At 37.4% G+C, this 24,383-nt stretch overlaps 1 protein-coding gene across 9 annotated transcripts in view; it reads left to right on the top strand.

The window, feature by feature from the left end:
- The window catches only part of TENT4A (terminal nucleotidyltransferase 4A), a 58,872-nt gene that overhangs the window by 13,681 nt on the left and 20,808 nt on the right, over positions 1–24,383 (top strand). For 5 of the 9 annotated variants that reach the window (XM_080609929.1, XM_080609927.1, XM_080609926.1 and 2 more), the window contains exons 2-10: positions 2,178–2,301; positions 3,795–3,841; positions 4,741–4,861; positions 5,854–5,961; positions 6,652–6,780; positions 7,791–8,004; positions 14,544–14,670; positions 21,360–21,460; positions 21,717–21,889. In XM_080609929.1, the coding sequence (XP_080466055.1) occupies positions 2,178–2,301; positions 3,795–3,841; positions 4,741–4,861; positions 5,854–5,961; positions 6,652–6,780; positions 7,791–8,004; positions 14,544–14,670; positions 21,360–21,460; positions 21,717–21,889 (1,144 nt within the window). Of the gene's footprint in view, positions 1–2,177; positions 2,302–3,794; positions 3,842–4,740; positions 4,862–5,853; positions 5,962–6,651; positions 6,781–7,790; positions 8,005–14,543; positions 14,671–21,359; positions 21,461–21,716; positions 21,890–22,837; positions 22,885–24,009; positions 24,190–24,383 lie in introns of those variants that run through there. The other 4 variants (XR_013956184.1, XR_013956185.1, XM_080609932.1 and 1 more) reach the window with 3 other exon arrangements.

Below are 24,383 nucleotides of genomic sequence, written 5' to 3'. Positions count from 1 at the left end.
CTTTTTGTTGGTGGCTATTGTTCAGAAAACACCTTGAAGCTCTTTGATAATGGTTTCTTTCAAAGAGCCAGCTGGATGCACAGATATCCTCAAATAGTCATTAGTAGCAATCTTTGCAAAGATACGGACAGTGAAGTGAAAACAAGTGGACTGAATGGTGTAATGCTGTATTGACTCTGTGTGCATTTCTGGCCACCTGTCAGAGAACATGATGCAACAGAAAAGCTGAAGAAGGTCAGCAGTGATCAGACTTCGGACTTTCTCCTGTGTATGGAGAGAGAAACAGATGAGGATTGCTAGCTTGAAAAAGAGCTGGTGGATAGAGACAAGTGAATATGAGTGGAGAGCCTGAGAAGTGTTATGCTTGAAGATGTGAACTGCCAGTAATAACTTTCAGATAAAATCATTAACCAGCAGCAGTTAAAAATAAAATACTTCTTAATTCTGATGTGTATTTAGATTGTCGTAGAATTCCATGAATTACAAAAGCATAAATGGTCTAAAAAGACCTGGAAAAATCAATGGAAGATGAGTTCTTTGAGCTAATATACATTATTGGTGGGATCCATCTTGAAAATATGCCACATGAAATTGCTGGAGGCTTGGAAGGATTGCTGCAAGGGAGTTGGATAACTGCTTTGTCTTTTCTTGCTTTCACCTACTGCTAATTTTTATAAGCAGGACAATGGCCCCATTGCTGTTGGGTGCATTCAGGTATTCCCTTCACTGGTCTTGTCATCTTGGAAAGGGGAAAAAAAACCAAAGCATACTTCTTAGAAACAAAAAATAGGAGCATCTTGGTTTGTATTTTCTGTCTTGCTTTGAAGATTTGAAATCAAATAGGTTATCAACAAATTGACATGTTTAGTTGACAAGTCTGCTATGTAGTTAAAAGTTCTCTTGTGGATCCAGCCCGAGCTTAAGGGAAGAGAAAGGGCAAACAGTAATTTTAGCTATATATGCTTTTCAGAAGTGTCGTGCTTTGCTGCTAAGATCTATTTATGTATGAAAAGGAATCCTGACACTTAAAAATTGGACACCTGATCTGTTGGAGGCTATCTGTTGTAGTGAGAATTCTCTAGTAAAATGAGTTGCAAAAGTTTCAGGGGAAGAGTTAGGAGTTCTACTAGGGATGTATAAAATTTTCCATTGAAAGGCCAAGCATGTTAACTAAGGATTGACCTGGTATTTTTATCTTAGGACAGTATTTGTATTTCACTGCAATATTGAATTTATATGTTTCTTGAATATTTGGCATGGCTTGATGCTTTTTCATTGAAAACAAACATGATATTCACCTGAAAAGTCAAATTGATCTTTCAGATTTGCCAGCGAGTGTTCTAAGGAACAAGAAGTTGGGGAATAAGTGGACTTAACAGGTGTATAAGAATCTAGTATCAGAACTCCTCATGCAACACTGGTATTAATGTGCTTTCCACTTGAGGATACATTTAATAGTTCTACACTTTGAGTAGATCAGTTGCAAGGTCACTTCCTGTATAAATGAATTGCCAACAAAGGGCTTGAGTAGTCAAAAGAATCTTTGTCTGTTGAAGTGGGTAGTTTCACATCAGGGAACTCTCAAATGTCCCCCTTTTATCGCCCTCTAAAAAAACTCAGTGCCAGTGGCCTGTTTGCAAGACCATGTAAACTTCCATGTACACAGAAGTAATAACCCCTGAAAATAAACCCACTTGAAGATTTTAATGGTTCTTGTGCTGCTGCACATTTGGATCATTGTATAGTTTTTAAGACTATGCTTTTTTTTTGTTTTTGTTTTTTTGTGTTTTTTTTTTTTTTAAGAAAGTAATCTTTGGGAATCAGGAATTGAATACGACCTTCACTGTTGAGCCAGTAAGAAGGTTAGTAAATGTCTACTAGTATTTGCATCCTGTAGCTTTTGACATCTTTATTTAGGTAAAGTGATGAGGGCTGGTGTGTAGGTATCGCTTAGGTTGCTGTGAGGTGCTGCCATAAAAATCAAGTATGAATATACCTCTCCCAAACCCTCCAATTACCTGTGTGAATGCCACATCACTTAGGCTTTCATCTTTCTTGAAAGTACTGCTTGTTTTGGTTAAATGATGATATTAAATAATGCCTATGGCTTGTTTTTGTTGCAGTTTACTGCAGTAACTAACTTGTCATTATAACTGATATACTACTTTCTCCTTTAGACTACATGAAGAAATAATTGACTTCTATGACTTCATGTCCCCTCGTCCTGAAGAAGCAGCTATGAGAAGAGAAGTGGTGAAAAGGATAGAAACTGTCATCAAAGATCTTTGGCCTACAGCTGATGTGAGTGTAATTTAAGTGTTGATTTGCTTCTCTGGTAAATTATAGAGCTCTGTTCACTTAACCTTGCTATTATTTTTCTGTGGTTTAGAATTGAACAGATAAGACTTCAAACTTAAGGCAATTGACTTAATATCACAGCTCTTGCAGTACTTTGCAGTTCATTTTAAAAAATGGAAGAAATTTAAAACCTAGATTTAAGGTTAATGAAGGCTACTGATAATTTTATTTTTCATTTTGAGAACCACGGATGTGAGGAACTTTCCACTTTAAGAAGTGCATTTCTTAAAGTAAAAGCTTATTAAATTGATTGCCACTGTATAACTTAATTTTTAATATTAAAGTGAGACTGTCTACCTAGGTATCTATTTCTGCAAGGAGTCCTGGCTCTGGATATTTGTAAATATAAATATTTTGCAAGAGAATGGTTAAAACACCCAGATTTTTTTTTTTTTTGGTACTCCTTACAAATTTGACATCCAGTAAATTACTTTAACCCTGCTTTAGTGTGAACTTGGCTTCCTGAGCTACATTGCAGCTGAAGTTGCTGTATTTTCAAGCCCTTTATTGCCTAAACAGTAAGTTTCTCTCAGACGAAAAACATATGGAAGTAGTGTAAAGTGTATCTCTAGCATCACCTTTCTGAATACCAGATAGTAATGTTAAGTGGCAGAAATATTTCAGACCATTGTGATTTTATAGCCTTCAGTGATGAAGAGTGAGGGCTGTGGCCACAGTGCTGAGCTAAAGATACAGAAAAGCTTCTCTGCTGCATCTTTATCTGTGATTTTTCCTTAGTGATAACATTTTTCTAGCTTGTGGGAGCAGAGATAAACACTGAAATGGGCTGGTGTTGCCCAACTGTTTCATAGGTAATTTCAAAGAAGTTAACTTGTAAATCGTGCTCTGCTGTAGCAGAGGGAGAAGAATGTCTCAGTTCTCCCCATTAGAATTTGATGTGGGCCATGAATGTATCTTCAGCATGCTTTCTTTTCCACACACAGACACTTGCCACAATTTCATAACCATCCTTGCAGTAAAATCTGCAGTATTCATATTTTTCTGAATCGTATGTTTGAGATGCACTTGCTGTTTTTAAACTAAAAATTTGGAAAAAATGTTTCCCTTAAACTCTTCCAATTTCAGTAAAGCTGTCCTATGAGGAAAGAAGGAAGTGGGGAGGAAGGAAATTTGTAACAACCTATACTTACATCTAACTGGAAATAAATAGCAAAACCGAGATGTTTCAAAAGACTGTTCTCTGCTGCTAGCAGGATTGGTAGTCATTTCATGTTAAAAAATAATCCTCTAAAGTTGCATCTATAAGAGAAAGTGTATTTCTGCAGGTTTCACACAGTATGTAGTAAAGTTAAGTTCAGTAATTTTTTGCTGGGCTATATGCTTAATGAGTCCAGAAGAATCTTTGTCTTGTGAAAGTGAAATGAAGTGAGCATTCATAATTATAAGTTATTTCACTGGTGTGGGTTTTTTTTCAGGTCCAGATATTTGGCAGCTTTAGTACAGGGCTTTATCTTCCAACCAGGTAAGTAATACTTTATATAAAGATTGTCTTTTAGAATAAAGGTAAATTTCAAAGGGGAATTCAGACTGGAATGTGTAAACCTGTCAAACTTCCAGTAAATTTTTTACCTAATATTCCATGTTAAAAGGGGAAGAGTTTTTTAACTTAGATTTAAGTATTTGGTATATCATTGTATTTCTCTAGATACTTACTGACTCTTTGGTGAATTACCTTTACTTCCTTGTGTCTGGGGTTAGTCTTTGTTTTCAAGATACAAGGAAATAGAATATCAGTGTTTCCTATGTAAAGATTGTGTTTTGTCAAATAAGGTGAATTACCGACTGTCATGACAGAACTACTGTGCAAAGTTGCAAGAGTCATCACAGCTGTTTTCTCATATTTTTGAGAACAGAATGTCTAAAATGTCTTAATTCAGTGTTTCGTATCACTTAATGGTTCAATAGGTGGATGTATAGCTGAGTCTTAAAGACTATGTTGTCTTTATATCAATTAAAATTTTGCTTAGGAAAGCACTGGACATTTCACTTTTATGAATAACAACCACTAAAAATTGTTTGGATTATTAATATGCCTGTGAACACTGGTACATGAGAGAAGGGATTGGGCTGTGCAAGTCAGAGGGGAAGGAGTTAAAAAAGGGAAAAGGAAGGGGAGGATAAAGAACTCAGCAGAGAACTGGAAGGAAGAAAGTAGAATACTGCTTTGGGTCTTAAAGCACATTAGGCCATCTCTTCAGCATTCCTAAAAGCAGCTTATTGGGAATCTAGATTAAAAGTTGCAAAATGGTCACCCTGGAGGTAAGATGTAGAGTGCCAATTTTTTTTTTTTTTTTTTTTTTTTTTTTTTTTTGTGGATTATTATGTTTTAGACTTAATGGATCTCATGTTCTTTTTGTCTAGTGATATTGATCTAGTTGTTTTTGGGAAATGGGAACGGCCACCTTTACAGCTGCTGGAGCAAGCACTAAGAAAACACAATGTGGCTGAGCCGTATTCCATTAAAGTACTTGATAAAGCTACGGTAAGTGATAGTCTTTGGAATACTGAACTGAAGAGTTATCAGGCCCCTTAAGATGTTGGTGATAAATAGTGTTCTTAATTCATGAAGCAAATTAGATTGTCTTAAGCACAATGTTTTGCTCTGTCTGCAGAATCTGTGCTTAACAATAGCATGCAGTGTACTGTATTTGCTGGAAGGCCATACCTCTGCATTTCACAACAATGAAGCTATGCTGCTTTTTTTTTTTTTTTTTCCTTTGGATATTTTTTTTGTTTGTTTTTGGGTTTTTTTGGTTCCATTTGAGATTTAAAAATGCAAGCAGCTTGATCTAAAATAGATGTTATCAGCTGATGTTTAGGCTATGACTGCAAGATAATTTTGTAGCATAACTGCACTCAAGGTGGTGGTGGTGGTGAGACTGAGACTGAACTACAGTACTCGTAGTTCCATAATAATTCATTGCTGCCAAAAGATGAAGAATTGCTATTCTTGCTTTGCTTTTATCCAGTTTGGCTTTGATTTGACTCTGCAGTGAACCAGTGCAGCTTGATAAACCAACAGACTGCTTTATTTTTTTCTGCTAGGATAGTCTTCGATCAGTTTAGCAAGTGAATGGTGCAGTGTTGGGTCAGATGAATGCAGTTTCCACAGGTTATGAGTGTAGAATGTCTCCTATTAACAACAGTGAGTCATTAAATTAAATAAATTTAGTTGTCTTACAAAACACTGACATTGCAGCTATGGAGGCAGGTATGTAATAATTATGGGAAAGTACACAAGTGATGAGAAGTTAATGTGAACCTACATGCCTGTGTTTTTCATCACCTCACTAAAAAGCATTTGCTTTTCAGTCACGTTCAGATTATTATCTTTTCTCAAACCCATACTTTCTTAGCTTGATAGTTGTATTCATTTGGACTGATAGTATGCTTGTGTCTTAAGTGAATAAACTGGAGAATACCACCAGTGTTGCATTTCTGGGTATTCATAAAACCTTATTTTAATCTTTTCAGGTACCAATAATAAAACTTACTGACCAGGAGACAGAAGTGAAAGTAGACATCAGTTTTAATGTAGAAACTGGTGTGAAGGCAGCTCGATTTATCAAGGAATACATGAAGGTATCAGCCATGTAATGAATGTTATACTGCTTGCCAAAGATGTGCTAGATGCTCAGCTAACCTTTCTCGATATGGCTTAGACTTTTGAAACTTGATTACTGAAGACTATAATCATTAACACTAATTTAACATGGATATTTTAATTTATTTTCTGCTGGTGTCTATTCAGTGTTGCCTTCGAGTGTTAGGTGTTTGTGTGGATAAACGTGTACGCTGAAGGGACTTACACAATCATACTTAGATCTGCAGATTGGTACTAAACTTTGCAAGTCTGAAATTTTGTTTACCTTGAATTTGTGATGCTTGATTATTCTTCTGTAGTTACATACTTAAAATCAATTCTTCTGCAGTTACGTGCTTAAAATCAAGTTTACTTTTCAGTAAGATAGAAAGCTTTGACTATAATGAATGACACTGGCATTCAAAGGAGGATATGAAAGTCTTCCTGTTTGGGGGTGGGTATAAATTTGATATGTAAGCTGTTTGATCAGATAAGAGTTGAAGTCTAGCCTTCTGGTTTTAGATGAAAAAAAGGCATGTTTCAGTTCTTCCGGTGGAAACACTTTATAGCACACCACTAAATAACATTTTTGTATTAGAAAATGAATCTTATTGTGTTGAGATTGTGTAGTTTGTTCTTTGTTTCAGAAAGCTGACACTGTCATTGATAAGACTTACTTTGCTTTGCAGAAATATTCTTTGCTGCCTTACTTGATTTTAGTATTAAAACAGTTCCTCCTTCAGAGGGACTTGAATGAAGTTTTTACGGGTGGAATTAGCTCTTACAGCCTAATTTTAATGGCAATTAGTTTCCTGCAGGTAAGTCTGTTCCTTGTTTGTGTTCTTTAAAATATTTTGGTGTATGTACTTATGCCCGGTTATGGTGCCGATTCTTTAGACTTCCCTAGCAATGCACAGCTTTACTGTTATGGTTCTAGGTATTTGGTCATTGGCAGCTCCTATGGACTACCTCTCAAACCTCTAAGAACTGAAGCAGCAGCAGGAGCCTTGCAAAAAAGCAGAGAGGCTGTGCATTGCTTTTTATATCAGGGCCTGTGATCTGGATTATACTGCTGTCCTGGGCAGCTTATTCCAGTACCTGAATCGTTACTGGTGTTTTGTAAGTCTGCCAGGATGCAGGTTAAATTGTTTCCTAGACTGATTGTGTAGAGTAGTTGATTTCAGTGTTTATTAAAATTCTGAAATAAGTCAAGTTGATTTTAATTATATGTTGGTTTGGTTTTGACATACTGACAAATATTGTAGGTAACTAATGAAATAGCTAATGAGTTATAACATCTTCTAGTATATTTTTGTGACAGTAAGATTTGTGTATGATGTTAGCATCTCTCATGCTGTGATAATGGAAAAACCTACATATTCTGCTGCTGTTAATGATTCATTGAAATATTACTATAATTTTTACATAACCATATATAATATGGGGAGGTTGAGGTAAAAATTGTATTTTAGTTAGGGTAAATAGAACCCCCCACATTGACAATGGGTTTTCTGGGAAGAAGCAGGCATTACTCTGTTACTAATTAAGCTGTAATGTAGTTTGCAGTACTTTATTGCTTTTGGCTTAGGGAAAAGAATTTACTAAGCCTCAAAAAGCTGGAAGAGGAGGGAAGAAGGAATTCTTTGGCTTCTGGGTACTGCTGACGTGCTGCCCCCTCTTGGTAGTTTAAGTACATGAAGAATTAATGACTCAATTCGGACTTGTGTAAAGCAATTATACTCAGCTGTTTAAATGAGAGCTTTTTATTGCACTGTGTTGTGATCTGAAGAGCATTAAATTTTAATAATTAACAACTTCTCTGTCACAGCTGCATCCAAGAATTGATGCCAGAAGAGCTGATGAAAACCTTGGAATGCTTCTGATAGAATTTTTTGAACTCTATGGAAGGAATTTTAACTACTTGAAAACTGGTATTAGAATAAAAAATGGAGGTGCCTATATTGCCAAAGAAGAAATAATGAAAGTCATGACTAATGGATACAGACCATCCATGCTATGTATTGAAGATCCTCTACTGCCTGGTAAGATTGTACACTTCTTGCAATATTCCGGAGCTTTGGCTCAACTTGTGCTCTCTCAGCTTGTGTTAAGAGTCCCTAAAGTGTGTCAAATGAGTTAAGAAGCTGCACAGAGAAGAGACTGTTGCTGGTGTTGAGGTACAGTTGTGAAGATGGGCTAAGGAATAAGGACCTGAAGTCTCCTAAGATTCATTGCCTGAGTAAATTGGATTGCATTTGAACAGTGCAGCTACATAATGCATTGGAGATTCAGAACTGTTGGGTGTATAATAAGATTCTCTAAGCAGTTCTGAGGGGTAGTGAAAGAAAGGTGTTCAGGAAATCCTAGAAGGGGGGTTGCTAGTATTAACAACTTTGATGTTTGTTACGAGAGAACGAGAATGGTGGGTGTAGCTTTTTCTGCCCACAGGCTGTGGTGCCATACTTCAGATAAATTATAACGTATGGGAAAGAAATGCCCCAGATGAGGTACATGTCCTGCAGTGTGGTGCAGTAAAGACTGCACTGAAACATGGGTGTATATCCATGCATGTGTAGCGAGGGACCAGCTTTTACTATGGTGTTGGTGTGAAGAGTGGCTTGCTTAACTGACTTCTGTGCTGCACAGGGACCTTCAGGGAATGCCAGTTATAGCTGCATGTACTTTTGAAAGTAACTTATTTTTGTTTCTTTAAGATCTGGTTTTCATTCAGTAATCTTCGAAGTAATCAAGATTAACTTTGGCTGAGCTCCTGAAAAAAAAGTCCAATGTTATAGTACTCAGTCTGGATTCTATTTAGGCTGTCACAAGTAACAGAAATTCCAAAATAGCTTTTTAACAAGTCAATTTTCAGTTAATTTGGACTTCAGCATCAGTATTTCTAGAATGTAATTGGCACTCAAACTCCATACTGTCACATCTTGTGGGTAGACTGCTTATGTACAGCACTTTTAAAGCAAATACCATGGATCAGGAGCTGAAGTCTGGCACCTTTCTATAAATATTCAATAGGCTGAATGCTCATAGTTCCGTAGAACAGGTTTCAAGCTAAGGCACTCATTTGCCTAACCACATCTCTGTTATGTTTGTAGCCATGTGTTTGTGTCCATCATGACTCTTTCACTTGGCCAGGCATGAGACAGCATTTGTAGAACCTTCATTGTGTTATTGAGATTTCCTTCACTAGCTTGCCAGCAGACCCATGTGAATAGCAGCATGAGCCGCATTTCTTTATTGTCAGAAACATTTACTATCCTCCAGTTGTATTCCTTCCTATCTTCTGAGGACTGAAAGAGAAGAAATTATATATGCTGCATAATGTTTTAATCACCGCTAATAGCGCTTTGGAATTTTTACTTCTCTTTGACTCTTCAGAGAAGAAAAAAATTTATAAATCCAGTATGGGCTCTGAACTGATCCTAGCATAAATCTTGCAGAAGCAAAGAACTATAGTTTAGAAGACATCTATCTATCAAAGAGCTGATAAGAGTTAAATTTTAGATGAGGTTATATGGGCTGAGATAATGTAATTTTTACAGGATAGAAAGTTTTGGCAAGGGAAATGAAAGCTGACAATAGTTTGAAGTTATTTGACCAGTGTGTCCCATAGGGATATATTCTGGCAGCTACCACAGAGCTTCAGAACTTGCCTTATGGAACTAGGAGGAAAATTACATAGAACATATAGGATGGCTCTTTGAATCAGAGCAATACAACCTCCTCAGATCTAGACTTAATTACATATTCCTACAGTACCTAAAAGTACTTGTAAAGTGTATGTAGATAATGTCTAGAATTCTGCTAATTAGTTTAGTTCTATTACTGCTTGTGTCCCAGTACAAAAAACTTTTCTGTTGCTTCAGGTCTTTGCACAGATGACAAGTAGTCATCTATACTTGATTAGCTTGTGGTCAGACCCACTCAGTGTCTAAGGGTCAGTGCCAGTACTGTGGTGGAGATGGGAACAAGTATTTTGGTAAAGAGTGGACACAGATGTTTCTTGATTAAAACGTGAATAAGATTCTGTAAAATTTTTCTCTTCAAACCTTTTTGCACTGTATGCATAAGTTTTAAATCTTCTTTTTGCTGTCCTTCTTTACCCTGATCACAGCTGCTTGGAAGAAGACTTTGAAAGATGACTCCTTAATCCAGGCATCAGCCAAAAAGTATAGGGTTGAAAATAAAAAAATCAATGTCTCAAGATTATCCAAGCAGTGTAAAATTCCCTCTGTGAGTGTATGTACTAGTTCAGCAGTAGGATGCTGAAAGGTATAACTCATAAGAATAGCTTTAGATACTCTTTTAGGGGACAGGATTCAGTTCAGTGGGATTAGTTCTTTTAAGTTGGAGGAAATGTATTTTCTTTGTATGAAAAGGTGATGTCTGGCTAACAAATAAATGATGTCATCAGAAGGATATGATACTTCAATTCTACCTGCTCAGTACCTTCTGATAGTTCCTAGATTTGGAAGAAACAGGCATCAGTCTGTTGTGGTGGTGTTTGGTCATAGCGGGTTTCGCTGAGATTCTCCTGCGTGCTGTGGAGTTTCCTCTGAAATTCTCAAAGACTAATTAGGGTGATTTGAGAACCAGTATTTCAACAAAGATGTTGGGAGTCTACACTTAAAGTGGGGAGTGTGCGGAAATCTGGATTTGGGATGTCAGGCTAATTAGCTTGAGATGCATTTTTAAGTGGTGGTTTATACCTGATCTCTTGATCTTCATAGATAGCCTAACATTCTTCATCTTGTGGTAGTGTTCTAGGACAGGGTAATGAGAGGAAAATCTCCCTTGTCATCATCCAAAGAAGGGAGTTTCTATAAACATCTTCTAGCTGCCATCATTTCAGTTTATCCCTGCAGTTATCCTTTCTTTGATGTATAAAAAGTGAGAGCATTCATTTAGAGAACTGTAAAGCCAGACACTCAGAAATATGTTCACAGGAACATGTTGGATCAGGGTAGATGATACCATCCTAGAAGAGGTTTGTGCGGAGTTGGCCTTGTAGTATCATGTCTTAGAACGCATGACTTTGGTTGCAGGTGACGTATCTTTAATCTACGGTTGTAAAACAAACTTGGCATTTATTGAGCAGATTGTTAGGGAAGCTTATTATTTTATAATAAGCCTTGGTGAATCAGATCATTATCAAGCTCCTCAAGTCATTTCTTATGCTCAGAACAGGAATGAATTTGATCTTGGTTCAGATTGGAAATGGCAAGAATAACTAAATCGCAGTTTACGACTTGGAGTTCCACCTGCTCCCTTCATGAGAAAGGTTGTTCATCATTTTGAATTATGGGCATGCACAAAAGTTCTAAACCTTAAATTCAGTGTCTTTTTTTTGGAAAGAGACTCTAATTTGCAACACTGATTATGCTTCATGTTGCTTGCTTTATGTCTTGATAGCTCATAAATACAGAAAGTAATTAGATGATTTGAGATTGGCAGCAGCTATTGGGATTATCTGATCTAGCCTTAGTGGCTGCCCAAAGTTATTCACTGTAGTTTTTCAATATCTGCTATTTATCATTAGAACCTACAAATATGTGTATATAAAATATATTTATTAAAATACACAAATGCATTAAAGTTAGCGTCTGAAAGAGCCCCTTTAAGGCTGAATGTTGCAAGAGGTATTTACTAGATAATATCTTAACATAAAGGGATCTGCTTCAATACTAGCTCATGGTCTTACCTTTACCTTTTCAGGCCACATTCTTAAAACTGCTTCAGGTAATGGAAGGCTACCTGACAGGATAGTAATACTGATAGTGAGATAAATAAGATAGAAATCTTAGACATGCTCCTTTAGGAATGAAGACTTTGTATGAAAGAATGACGACTGAATTATACATGAAATCGCACACCACTGTTATCTACTGATGTATCAGCTAATGAGGTCCGAGTGATATTTTTTTTTTTTTAATTTTTTTTTTTTTATGTGCTTTAACTAATTGGTCTGTAGTTTGTGTCAAAAGAAGGGTGCTCAGGTATGTAAGATGTGATCTGCTAATGAGAAGGATTTCTCAGAAGAAAATCTATTCAGGACAGCAAATGCAAATATGTGGCCTTCTGGCTTATTCCAGTCTGTTGCTTTCTAGATCGGGTAGGGTCATCTTTGTACAGACATGGCTGGTACAGTTTGCAGTAGTCTGCGTAGTAGGTCTGGCTTCTGTACCTGCTTTTCAGCTGCAGTACAAGTCAGAAGCTCTGCAGATTGTATAATGGAATAAGATATGTTTATTCAGATATTTTTATGAACTAATTACAGGTGCAGAATGAAGCAATTTGGGAACCTAGGCACGCTATGGCATGAGCTATCCTGCCTCTGTTCTCAAATCTGCTTCAGTGAAGACTCATACACAACTTCATTGGTGGTTTAAACTAAACTGCCTGAGTTTGCCGTAAGTGGATTAGGGAAGGCTTATGATTTGTTTTGCTGGCATGACAGTGGAGGTGGCAACAACTGATGAAAGGAGTATCTGACAGTTTGTAGCAGCAATGTCTTCATTTTGGTGTAACACCATGCAAGATGCATATCAAATGTAGCTGCCTTGGCACCAGATTAAACTAAAATAACATAATTTGATTGGGTATGTGTTCTTGAATTCCTGTTATGTGAATTTATAGAATCATTTAGGTTGGAAAAAGACCCTTAAGATCATTGAGTCCAACTTTAGATGGACTTGAATTTAATGGCAGGTGCAGTTGTGTGTGTTTAACCACTTCTATATATTCCATACCTGTATTGCTTCTCAGTTTAGTTCTGTCTTGTGTATATGTTTAGCATGTCATTATGTGGAAGGTGGTGTTGTAGGACACAACAATGCATCCTGACCCTGGAAAACCTGTACAGAATTTATAATTGTTTTTCCAGTAGCATTAACATTTTTGTGTTCTACTTTCTTGGCCATTGCAATACCTTCATCTCTATTCAGCTGTCTTTGGACAAGGTCATTTGTGAAGCCCTCTGCTGCTTTGTAGCGCAGCTCTGAATTCAACTACAGTGTGTTTCTTCCTAGATTTGCTGTCCTAGGCCCATATTGTTTTATACTTCAGGACAGTCCAATTGCAAATATGCCACTTAGAGAGCCTTTTCTAATTTTGAGCTTAGTAACCACTGGATACTGCAGCAGTGCATTCAGAACAAGATATTCAGTTATTTCAGTAAACAGGAAATATTTCCTGATAATTTTTTATTTTACCGTATAAATTACTGAAGAAATTGTGTTCTCAAATGCTCTTATTTTCCCTGTCTGTTTTCTTTGATTATGCTTTTCTGTTAAGGTGGCATTATGGTTGGAGAATCTTGAAGGACTAAGATGTGTTCTCGAGTAGTATAGCCAAGGCTATTTTATTTTTCCCCTGTATGGCAGACCTCAGTACATTTATCTATAATAGCTTGCTGGAGAAAATACTTCAGCAAGTGAAGGATTCCTCTAAAGTCAAATTCAGCCTCATTGGATTTGGTCCTGTGAAGGACAGAGTCTGTCTTTTACTCATCAATTGTCAAAGCAGATTTTTCATTAAACCCTGTTCATGGGCTCTGATCTGATTTTCAAGCTTTAAATGAACATATTCAGGGGTTCGTTCCTTTTCAGTGTTCTTACAGCATTTCAAGCATCATTCTAAATGATGCTTGAATAAGGGAACCTTTTACTGTAAGCAGCTTTCTACCCACTCAAGATCTAGTCTGTATTTTATATGTGCAACTTGAAGGAAGTTTTCTTCCTGTCTCTTAAATTGAGTGGTGACAGTGAACCTTTGGTGTCTGGTGCCAAATGTATCTACAGAAAAAAACCCCAAATGTTTCTTATTGCTAGAAATAGCAAGATCTTTCTGGGTGTTAAATGGGAGACTGATGCTTGTACATTGGCAATGATACAGAATCTTTGGCATGTTGTTAAATTCTGCAGTTCCTCACACATGACACTGGATTTGGAAGGAGTTCTGCTATAAATGTCATTCATGCTTAAAGAGGGGCAACAAAGAAGTGCCACTAACTTGATCAAAATACAATTTCATACTGACTTCTGGAGTCCTCTATGATAGATTTGACAACTGGTTTATCCTGTGAAGTTAAATAATCTCTATGAGCTGGTTTATCAATCTAGTTTTGATAAGGTTAAGTGGGGGTTGATGATGTAAGTATACCTGGCCATATGAAGATAATGTGGTTGCGCAAGTGGAATTTTAAGCTGAATTTGGCCTGCAGAAACTCTACTGGTAAGTGAGACATGATGCCTTAAACTTGATAGGTTCCTTCTTAAAAGGCAGCTCTAAGAACTTTAAGCTGGTCTGTATTTTCTGTTTCTTTCAGGCACTGGTACACCAGTATTTTGAAAGTGGTAAATTGAATGCGTAATATTGTGTCATTCATAAGGTTAGCTTCTTTTATTGAGACAGGTGCATTTAGTTGTTCCTCACGTGAGTAGGATGGGCTAACCAGTTTAAACAGAGTTAAGCTGTATTGTTAAAGTTTCTGAGCTATAAGTATAAATAATTTTCTGGTTACTGATATTAAAAAAAAGATGATCTGATGACTGTCACATTATTTCAGGAAACGACGTTGGCAGAAGTTCTTACGGTGCCATGCAAGTGAAACAAGTTTTTGATTATGCCTACATTGTTCTTAGCCATGCAGTATCACCACTTGCAAGATCATATCCAAATAGAGATTCTGAGAGGTAATTAGTCCACTTTTTGAATATACATTTTTCTGTATAATCAATTAGGAATGTTCGGGTCTAAATCAATAAAAGTAATATTGTTATTTAATTGTGGCTGTATTGAAATCTGCCCAGGAATTCAGGCTGCCCAGTGGTGTAAGGGTGGTGTAATACCTCAGTGTGCAGCACTGAAATTAAGACAGGCTGACGAAACCCAAGATGTGTCTAATGTGAAGGTTCTCTTAGTGTGGAAGGGATCCAGAAGATAATTGGTCTTTCTTCAAATGTTCTGCTTAAAGTATTTCAAAAGAAGTTCTGCTGGTTTAATGTTTGGAATGATGAATATCTGTACTATGGCAGAAAGAAATGTGTGTGGTCAGATTCCTTGTTTAGACACAAAACTATACAAGGTTAGAAGTTTCTCTTGTTCTTTAATACATGATCCCATAAGCTGTTTTAAAAGGCTCAATATGTAATTAAGCTTTGAAAAGAATCAGTTCAGTTTGGCCATAATGTCAGAACTGCCGTTAAAAGTAGCATACTTCTAAACGTGCTGTTTTTAATGCAGTTCTTAATGTCTTTCATAGAAACACTGTACAGCTAGTACTGTCTCAGCTCTTGACATTTGCAAGTTTTCCTTTTTTTGAAAAGAGGAGGAGAAAGAAAACGAAGGTGTGTCAGCCATGTTGCATTTGCATTCCATCTGCTCTAGCATCTGTTACACTAAATCTCAGTACAAACTGGGACTAGATCAGAGGATGTCTCTTTCCTGAGGCTTCCCTAGAATCCCAATGGATTTGAGCTCCCCAGCTAATTGCAGGGAGGGATGGATATAACAAGTCACATAAACCATCTAGATACAATTACAAGGTCTAGTCAAGCTGTTAACTTCCAGGGCATTAATGTTATTGGAAGGCAAAATAGTTCTCCTATAGTAGGTTTACCACAAAGTGGACTCAGTCTTTCACTTGTGGATTTAAAACTGGCAGTATTCTAATAGTGCCCATGAATCTCCAAGTTTTCTGTGGCATTAAATTCACAAAGATTGAAATTGCACTTGTGCCTGTGATGGAGGTAGAGTTACACATAGTGTTACACACATTTGAGACTGCTGTTTTAAGACACATAAAAGGTATATCTGTTAAATGTGTACTAGATGACAGTTCTTGGTACTGAATGAAACTTCTTTCATATGGAAGTATAGATAGGGCAACTTAGGGATTCCTGAAGTTTTGCTTGTGTCTTGGGTCCTGGCCTTCATTGACTTCTCTGTGGTTCTCCAAATGATATAGTTATCCTCTTATGAGATACTTGTGTTTATTGCAGACATCAAAAAGTATATTTGTAAAATGCATTTAATGGAAGCCTCAGATGTGAGGTGCTCATGTTGAGGACATGTACACTTCTTACTGTATTTAGGAAAATGTTTGAATTCCATCACAACTTCAAACCTGGGAAGAAGTCCCAGCAGTAGTGGTCAGGTGTTGTACATCTGACCTGTCTGCCACTTCTGGGCTATCTGTGCCAGTGATGTCTAAGTCTTGGAACTTGTCATGCCAATGGCTTGCTATTCTGTCTCTCCCCACAAAAGGGAGTGGTGTGACAAGAGGAACAGCATTCAACAAAGTCCTGTGCGCAAGTAGTTCCCCCCAGCATCAGTCTTGTCAATGCCAAAGGACCTGTAGGTGGATGATGAGCTGTTTGATAGCAAGTTTGTTGCAGAACCTCAACAGCAGTCCGTGGTTGGTGTCAGTCGTTATTTCATGTGTTTTGGTGATCCAGGTATATTTCAGATCCTTTTTCCACCTGTTAGGCAGAATGGTCCAGGGTCTGTATAAAGACTTTTCTGGTGGCCTGACTTAAGTAGCCTTAGCCATCCAGAAGCCCTTTGTCCTGATCCATTTTTTTTTCCCTTTTTAGGCTTGTTAGTGGGAGGTTAAAGTGTAAACAATGGCTCTCTTTAAAAGCTGTGACTAGCTGTGTGACATTCTACTAAAAGGATCAACAGAGACCAAGCAAAGAGCACTTGAAAGGCTAGGAACTTGCAGGAGGCTGAACTCCCCCAGGCTGCCTTGAGTTTATTCAGTTCTGTCATAATTAGGGCTAGCTTTCCCCTAAGTGGAACGGTTTGTTTGTGAACTGCCTGGTAGGTTTGAATTCATATTGGCTCTTTCCAGGGAGAATTTTTGCGTACAGAATTCTGTTTTGTAGATAACAGTCTCAGTAGATTTCAAATCTTTCTAGGTGATCATTGTTGCCTCTCTTTTTCAGGGCTGGTCCAACTCAAAGGAGCACAAACCTAAATTAATTTAAGGTTTTCTAGCTAGCTGCTGATTCTGATATTCCCAGTGTTGAAAAGAGTCAGATTTTGGTCCTTCAGCATAGGCCTTGTTCTTGTTCATGTTCTGTAGTAGCAAGTCCCACAGAATTGTAAAGGGTAGATTGAAGTCACTCTTACCAGCATCTTCATTCAAGCTTCCAAATATGATATCTGAAAAATAATGGGGTTTGAAAGCTGTCTTCTGTCTTTGTGGAAACAGCAGTTAGCTGTGTCCTGAAGGTAGTTTTTACAGCCGCAGAAATTTCCTTAACACTGTTGTCTCCAGCCTATCTCAGCCATCCTCCTTCAAGATCAGCTCAGAAGAGATTGGTAAATAGTTCAGTAGATTTTATTAGAGCAAACAGATTCCCATCTGATAGGCAGATCAGAAGCAAGAGAAGCATTAGAAGTTCACATTTGGGAGAAGATGCAGAGAATGGTATTGTACCACTCAATGACCATAAGTTATGCTGAGCTGGATGTAACAAAGATGCGTCCTTTGGTGTTAATACATACATCTGTAGATAAGGCTGTTGGCTTACGTGTTGGCTTGTTGCATGGTTCAGATACAAATGCATGCTCAGACTGCATCTCTAAACAGCAGTGTGGCCACATTTGGGAGGCAGAAAATGTCCTATGACACAGGGAATAGAAGATTGATTCTGCTTTGAAATGTCCTTTCAGTTATAACTTAAGACTTTTGAATCCTTGCTTTGTTTCCTAGAGTTGCAGATCGGTAACAGGTTCCTCCTTGCTGGTGCCGGACATGTGGTGCAGGTGAATGAGAGAAAGGGACTGTCATGCCACAGGCCAGAGTCTGAGGCAGCCTTGGCAGAGTTTTGCTACTGCATGACTGGAGTTGTCATTTACAGGTGATAATCTTCAAAACAACAATAGTCTGGGCCATACATAAAGTGAGCTTTCCATCTCCGTGCTTGAAAGCTGTTTGGTCTTTTCCTAGTGTACAGTTCAACTGATCTAACTGCTGACAGGATTGCCCCTGCTTGGCCAAGACAGTGCTGGGGAGGTGTCAAAGGGAATGTTAAATTTTCCTGCTAGATCTGCTGACACAGAAAGCAGAAATGTGCTGTCTGAAACAGTCCTCCTTTTGCTTCAGATCTTGAATAGTGGGTGGCTGGCTGTCATTAGAATGCATGTGGTCTCTTTAGCGAGGTATCAGCAATACCAGCTTTTTCTGCGCAGAGTATTTGTCTGGCTAAGGGTTTTAGTGTTGTAGGGTTTTTTTGGGGGGTGGCATGTTTGTATTTTTTATCCTCATGCTTATGCTTCTTAGTCTGCTTTTAGATTATATTGTCCTTTTAATACCAGGGGCGTATTTTGTAAGCTCAGTTAAGGCCTACTGAACAGTTATTCTGACTGTTCTTTTACAGACTGTGTGGGGTTTTTATTCCTTCTCTGGTACTCACTCATTCATTTGGAGCTTGGCTGGAGATTTAGGTATTTGATTTTACTGAATCTTACGTCACCAATCTGAGCCTATTGTAAGATTTACTTGCACTGTAGTTGTGCTATAATGACAGCTAGAAAGTGTCCCTAATGACCTGAAGGCTTGCACTGTGTAGAAAAAGGAGCTTCTAAGCTCTTATAAAATAATTGAGGTATGTAAATAGCTTATTCCTGGTTTTACTATATGGTAATATTAAGGGAAAAACCTTAGAGGGGTATCTTTCATAGGAGAGCTGTCTAATTTTATGAACCAGTTAACTGGATAACCACATCTTCGAAACAGGAAGAGATGTGGGAGTGTCCCGTATTTCAGTAGAAATTCTGGGCTCAGCAAAAAAAAAAAACCAACCCAAAAGTGTGGAATTTCCTCATACTAGAGGTGGGGTAGATTAATAGGTTCTTTGTTCCCAGGCATTTTCAGTTTGGAAAAAAAAAATACAAGCCAAATTTTTAAATGTTTATTAAAAAAACCCCCCAACAATCCACTGTTCTCTGATCCTGTGGATGTGCTTGAGTCAGATGCGTATGAAATGGTGTACTTGAGAGCAGTATCTACTTGATCACACTTGCTTCTTTGCTGCTATATTAAGTATATGGCAGTATAGCATTAATTACCTTTCAGTTTATTATGTCTCCTAATGAATGTTTCTAATTTTGGCGTACAAGCAGCGTAGCATGGATCTACCTTAGAACTCCTGAGCTTATATGGCAAATTTCTCTTATTTTTCTAGAATTATTTTCTTACCATTTTTGATAAAATGAGAGGCAGGGGCTTTGATCTCTACTGTCTGTGAAATAAGTTAATGAGAAAAGAGATTTCCACACAGGTTCTGTATGTTTTAACTCTGCTGTAATTGTTGGTGTAACAGTAGTTTCACCATTTATACCTATTTGACAGGAGACGTTTTTGGTGTATCAGTTACCCAAGCTGATAAAAATACCATTCGGTATAATTTATTTTCCTTCTGGTGTATGAAGGCATGACTGTTGATTTGTTCCTGGGAAAGTATTCCAAGACGCTTCAGATTTGACAGACTCCTTCATAGAAACTTATGTTACTTCATTTCTGGTTCATTTTCTGGTTCTAAGAACACAGCTGGTAGTAGTTTGGAAATGTTATAGGTTATTCTGGAGTAAGAGCTCAAATCTTTCTGAAGGCATTTTCAGCTGAAATTTTTTGGTTCAAGATTTCCTTCTCTGTCCTGGTGCTGAAGAGACCCAGCCTGTCTATGCTTGAGTCCCATACTGGCATTACTGTCTTCAAAACTGCAGCTTCAGGGCCACAGCTGATCTCTGCAGCATTTGTCATCCCTGTCTTCATTCTGTCTCCTCTGGCTTAACTTCCATTTTTGAGATTGAGAAACCAGAACTGCATTGAGTATTTAAAATGCTGTTATATCATGGACTATACATTAACAAAATACTGTCCTCTTTTTTATTTGCTCCTTTCTTAGTGTGCTCTACTTAGCTATTGAACTGTGGTTTCCAAAGAGTTATCTATTACAACCCCAATCTTCAGCTGTGAAGTGATGACAATCTGCATGTAAAATGCAAGGTTTTATTTTCCAACATGCATCATTTTATCTACATTACATAAATAGAATGGTGGATGACATTAATTCTGTCCATGAGGGAGGCCCTTCTGCAGCTATTGGACTTGCAACTTAGTTAAGCAAATATTGAACCAAATAATATTACAATGCTGGGTTGCTTTTTTCAGTAATAATATCCTGACATGTCTCTAAAAGTGGAAGACTAAACATGGAATGTGTGTTATCTGGTGTTGCATGAAATAGTAATCTTTAAACCAGTAGGAGAATTAATGCTCCTTTTTAAAGTGCTACTATAAAATGACCTAATAAAGGTAGTCCAGATACATTTAGGTGATGTATGTCCTCCTTTTCCATTATGCCTAAACCAAATGAAAATTCCAGTACAGGTACAGTGTACCTTTATGATGTGAAATACAAAATAAGCTTAACTGTAACCACTGAAGATTTTCAAAACTAAAATAACATCAACTTCTCCAAGTTGGTAATTTGTCACAGCTCAGTTTTGTGCAATAGTCAGTCCTTCACGTATCTTGAGTATGGAGTTTAGTGTTTCAGCCACTAGTCCCTGGTGAAAGGAATGCTTGAAAGTTTAGTACTCAAACAAGGATACAACTCCTACTTAAGTAGAAGTATAATTCAAATAGCTGAATATTGGGAAGGCATGTTGGAAAAACATTGTTTTGTACTTGTTCATAACTAGTCACTGTTCAGCAGGACCACATGAGTTTTTCTGTACCATTTGCTGTTAAGAATTTTCTTAAATTCTAACTTTGGTTTTGGAGCCAGTCTGTTTCTTGCTTCCACTACCTCACGATCCATGGTACTTCCTTTATAATTGTGGGGATCTTATACCTTTTAAGCTGTCTTGCAAATCTGTAAGCGAAGACTGATGAAGCTGTCTATAGCTTGAGGAGCTGGGAGGTTAATGTCTTCGGTGCATCTCATAACTGTTGTAATCCAGATTCTGTGGAAAAAATATTTTCTGCATTGAGAAATGCAAGAACCTGTAAATTGCTTTTATCAAGTACACTGTTACCTGCATGTATGATCTTGATAATTCAGATGCACTCCATTTAGAAATACAAAGTAAAAATCTTACCTATATGTCAGGGCTTGTATGTTAGTATGGTAGAAGATAAGTAACATACTAATTTAAAAATTATGATGCATTGGTGGGTTAAATGATGTGCTAAGGAAATGAAATTTCAGCAGGGTTGTTTGGTTAGGGATATATTCTATTCTATGATTCTATGAAAAAATATTAAAATATTAAACTGACTTGTAGCATAATTTGATTGCTTGTTGAAATGCGTGCAAATATGTAACCAACAGTCTTTGTTTAATACTTAATTGAAAAATTTTTTTAGCACATTAGGTAGAATCATCAAAGTGACCCAAGAAGTGATTGACTACAGGGCCTGGATTAAAAAGAAGTGGGGGAGCAAAATTAATTTATCACCTGACCTTGGTAGGTATAGCAGGAGTCTTTGAAACCAACATAAATTTTTTCTTGAATTTGATGTAATTCAAAGTACTTGTGCCTTGAAATTAATCACTTTCAGAAATGCAGGAAAAAGTAAAAGGAATTTGTAACTTTCTAACCCAAGGCTAGTTTTCTCTGAGCCTGTTTTTCAGTTAGCTTGTTAAATCGCAACTCTTAGACTTTGAGGCCCATGTGTTTGTGTTCTGTGCTCTGAAATGATACTTATGTTTTCTGTTAACAGATAATAGGTTGAAAATAAGAGACCAGATAGCTCCGTGCAATGGAGAACAGCAACAAAACAGAGACTCAGAATCATCCTACAACCAGCGTTTGGCTTTGTCATTGGCTAGTACACAACAGTTATCTTCCGGCTCATCTGCCTCTTCTGTATCATCACTCTCTGGAAGTGACATTGTAAGCTTTTCCTTTTAATGGGTTAAACTCACAAGAAGCAGAGTTTATCATTCTCCTCAAAGCCTTTACTGATACAACAGCAGTTAATGTGATACTATCCCTAAGCTGCTACAGCAAATTAATACCTTCCCCTGCTCAGAGCAATTACTGAAATAAAATATTCTTTTCAGTTAATTAAACAGGTCTTAATTCCATCCTAAATCTTTGATACTCTTTGTGGTAGTAGTTAGATGTGACAAAAATATAAAACCCCATGTTAACACTAGCTAATTAAGTAGAAGAATAAAGAATACATCTTCGTAAGTCTTCCCATCAGGCAAAATCTCCAGTTGTCAGATTCTGGTCCTTTTTCCCCACTCCCCAAATGCAACATGAACATCATATCGAACTGAATAATATTCCTTACTATCTTCAGGCAAGCAGTCAGTTCATGTTTTAATAGTAATGGGGCCCTCATATGTGAAGTCTTGCTATCAACTTTCTTGTTCGAAAATAATTGCTGGGCTTTATTGTAACTTACTGTCAGAGCAGGCTGTAATCTCTTCAGGTATGTTCCCAGAATCTTAAGATTCTGTAAGGTGTTTTTGTTTCAGTATGGAGTAAAATCAACACAGAATTGGACAGTGCAGATTATAAAGCACAAAATTGCATTGTATGGCATGAGGTGCTCATTATAAATCTACTGAAGAGGTATTAATTGGAACAAGATGTAATGTTCAGTTGATTACAATAGTGAATAACTGGATAATGCCATGAGAGGTCCAAGTACCTGTTTCTTGACTGATTTCAAGAACTAGTCTCATATGGAAGTAAAGGTTGGGAATTGTATTCAGTAAAAATATGATAACTTTTGAGGGACAAGTGCCTTCTTTATATGTTCTGGTTGCTTTCTGCAGTGCATTTACACTACTGAATTTTCTGTGTTGAATTGTCTTTTCACTCGTCTAGTGAACATGGTAAATGTTTTAGTTGCACCATCTGGCTAATGGAAAAAGAACAGCATGATACTTGCCAGTGATACTTCTAGCCATGGTTCTGGTTTTGAGTATGTCAGTGCGAAAGACTTTGCTGTAATAAGTTTTAGGGAAAAATGCAATTATTTCCCAAGTATTTTGCACTCCCAGCAGAACAGGTAGTGAGTGGTTGTAACCTCCTGTTAGTCCTTTTTTGCCTGACGTTGAAAATGAAACTTTATTGCCTGATGCCAGAGAAATTTACGAAAGGTGAAAAAGAAGCTCTCAACAAGAAAGACCTGCAGTCAGTTTGGGCATCTGCAATGTAAATGGAAATGCTACCCTTTCTAACAAAATAAAAAGCCTTATGCCTACGTGCTTGTGACAGACCATAGTTTAAGCCCTGCTCTTTTATTGTATTAGGTCCTTACTAGACTGCCAGTGTGTTATCTTAATTTGGAATGGAAGGACAGGTTTCTGGCAAAAACTGATCAGTCGAACTTGGATATGTGAAGGTGAGCAAGTTCTGGCTGAACAGTCTTGAGCTGCAACTAATTCAAGAAGAGAAGCCTATTGTGGCAGAGTCGAAGAGCCTGTGTGTGGCATGATCTAGCATAATACTGTGCCCAGGTTTCAGCAAAGGATATCTAGCATGTATGACAGCTGAGATTTATGCCAAAACTTCTGGTGCACTTCAAATAGGTATGAAGTGGTGAACTTTGGTGCCAGCTTCAGAACAAGGGAGTATGAATGTGGTGCATCTCATCACTGTAGAGCTATAGGTAGTGTTAGCTCTGATCTTGTGAATGGATTGTTCTTCAGGAGTGATTCTGTATTCATTTAATCTTCTGCACTTCTCTGATACTGGAGACTGAAAGCGAGGTACAGATTATAAAGAAAATGCAGTAGGCAGGGAGATCCTAGATGGACAGTTTAATCTTTTCCCATTAATTAAGGTATTATTTTAATGGCAAAATATTCATCCATATGATGTCACTGTTTACCTTAAGCACAAGATCTGCATCCAGACACTGTTTCTGGAGATGCTTTTTGAGTGACTGCAGAGTATCTTTTGCTGCGTATCAACTACAAGATACCAGCTGTCAAGTTAGAGACTTGATAGTGTATTTGCTTTTCAATTTACTGCTAAAGTTTCACTGGTAATAGTAATCAGCTGCATCTTGACCTTTGAGATCTGCCTGCCAATATAATTGAAGTCAACTCACGTATGCTGAGGAAGAGGAAATAGGTTTGGCAACTTGTGACTTGATTTGGTCCTATTGCCCCTCCCTGACCTCCAGCTTCTACTGAAGTTCAAGTATTCCAGCTGTCCACTCTAGCACAGAGGTAACTATATTCTGAAGTCATTGCATCACTGTACACTGGCTGTAAATTTGGAGGCCTTGCATATACTTGTCCAAATGTCCAGGAAGCAATATTAACAGTATGCATGCAAGCATTATCAAAGCTCATAGAGATCCTAGAATTCTTATTAAACCCTATAGTTTAATAGTTGGTCATAACAGTGGTCAGCTTAGTTG

Source organism: Psittacula echo (genome assembly GCF_963264785.1).
Source record: "Psittacula echo genome assembly, chromosome: 2".
Lineage (NCBI taxonomy): Eukaryota > Metazoa > Chordata > Aves > Psittaciformes > Psittacidae > Psittacula > Psittacula echo.
This window is presented reverse-complemented; position numbering and strand designations above follow the sequence as displayed.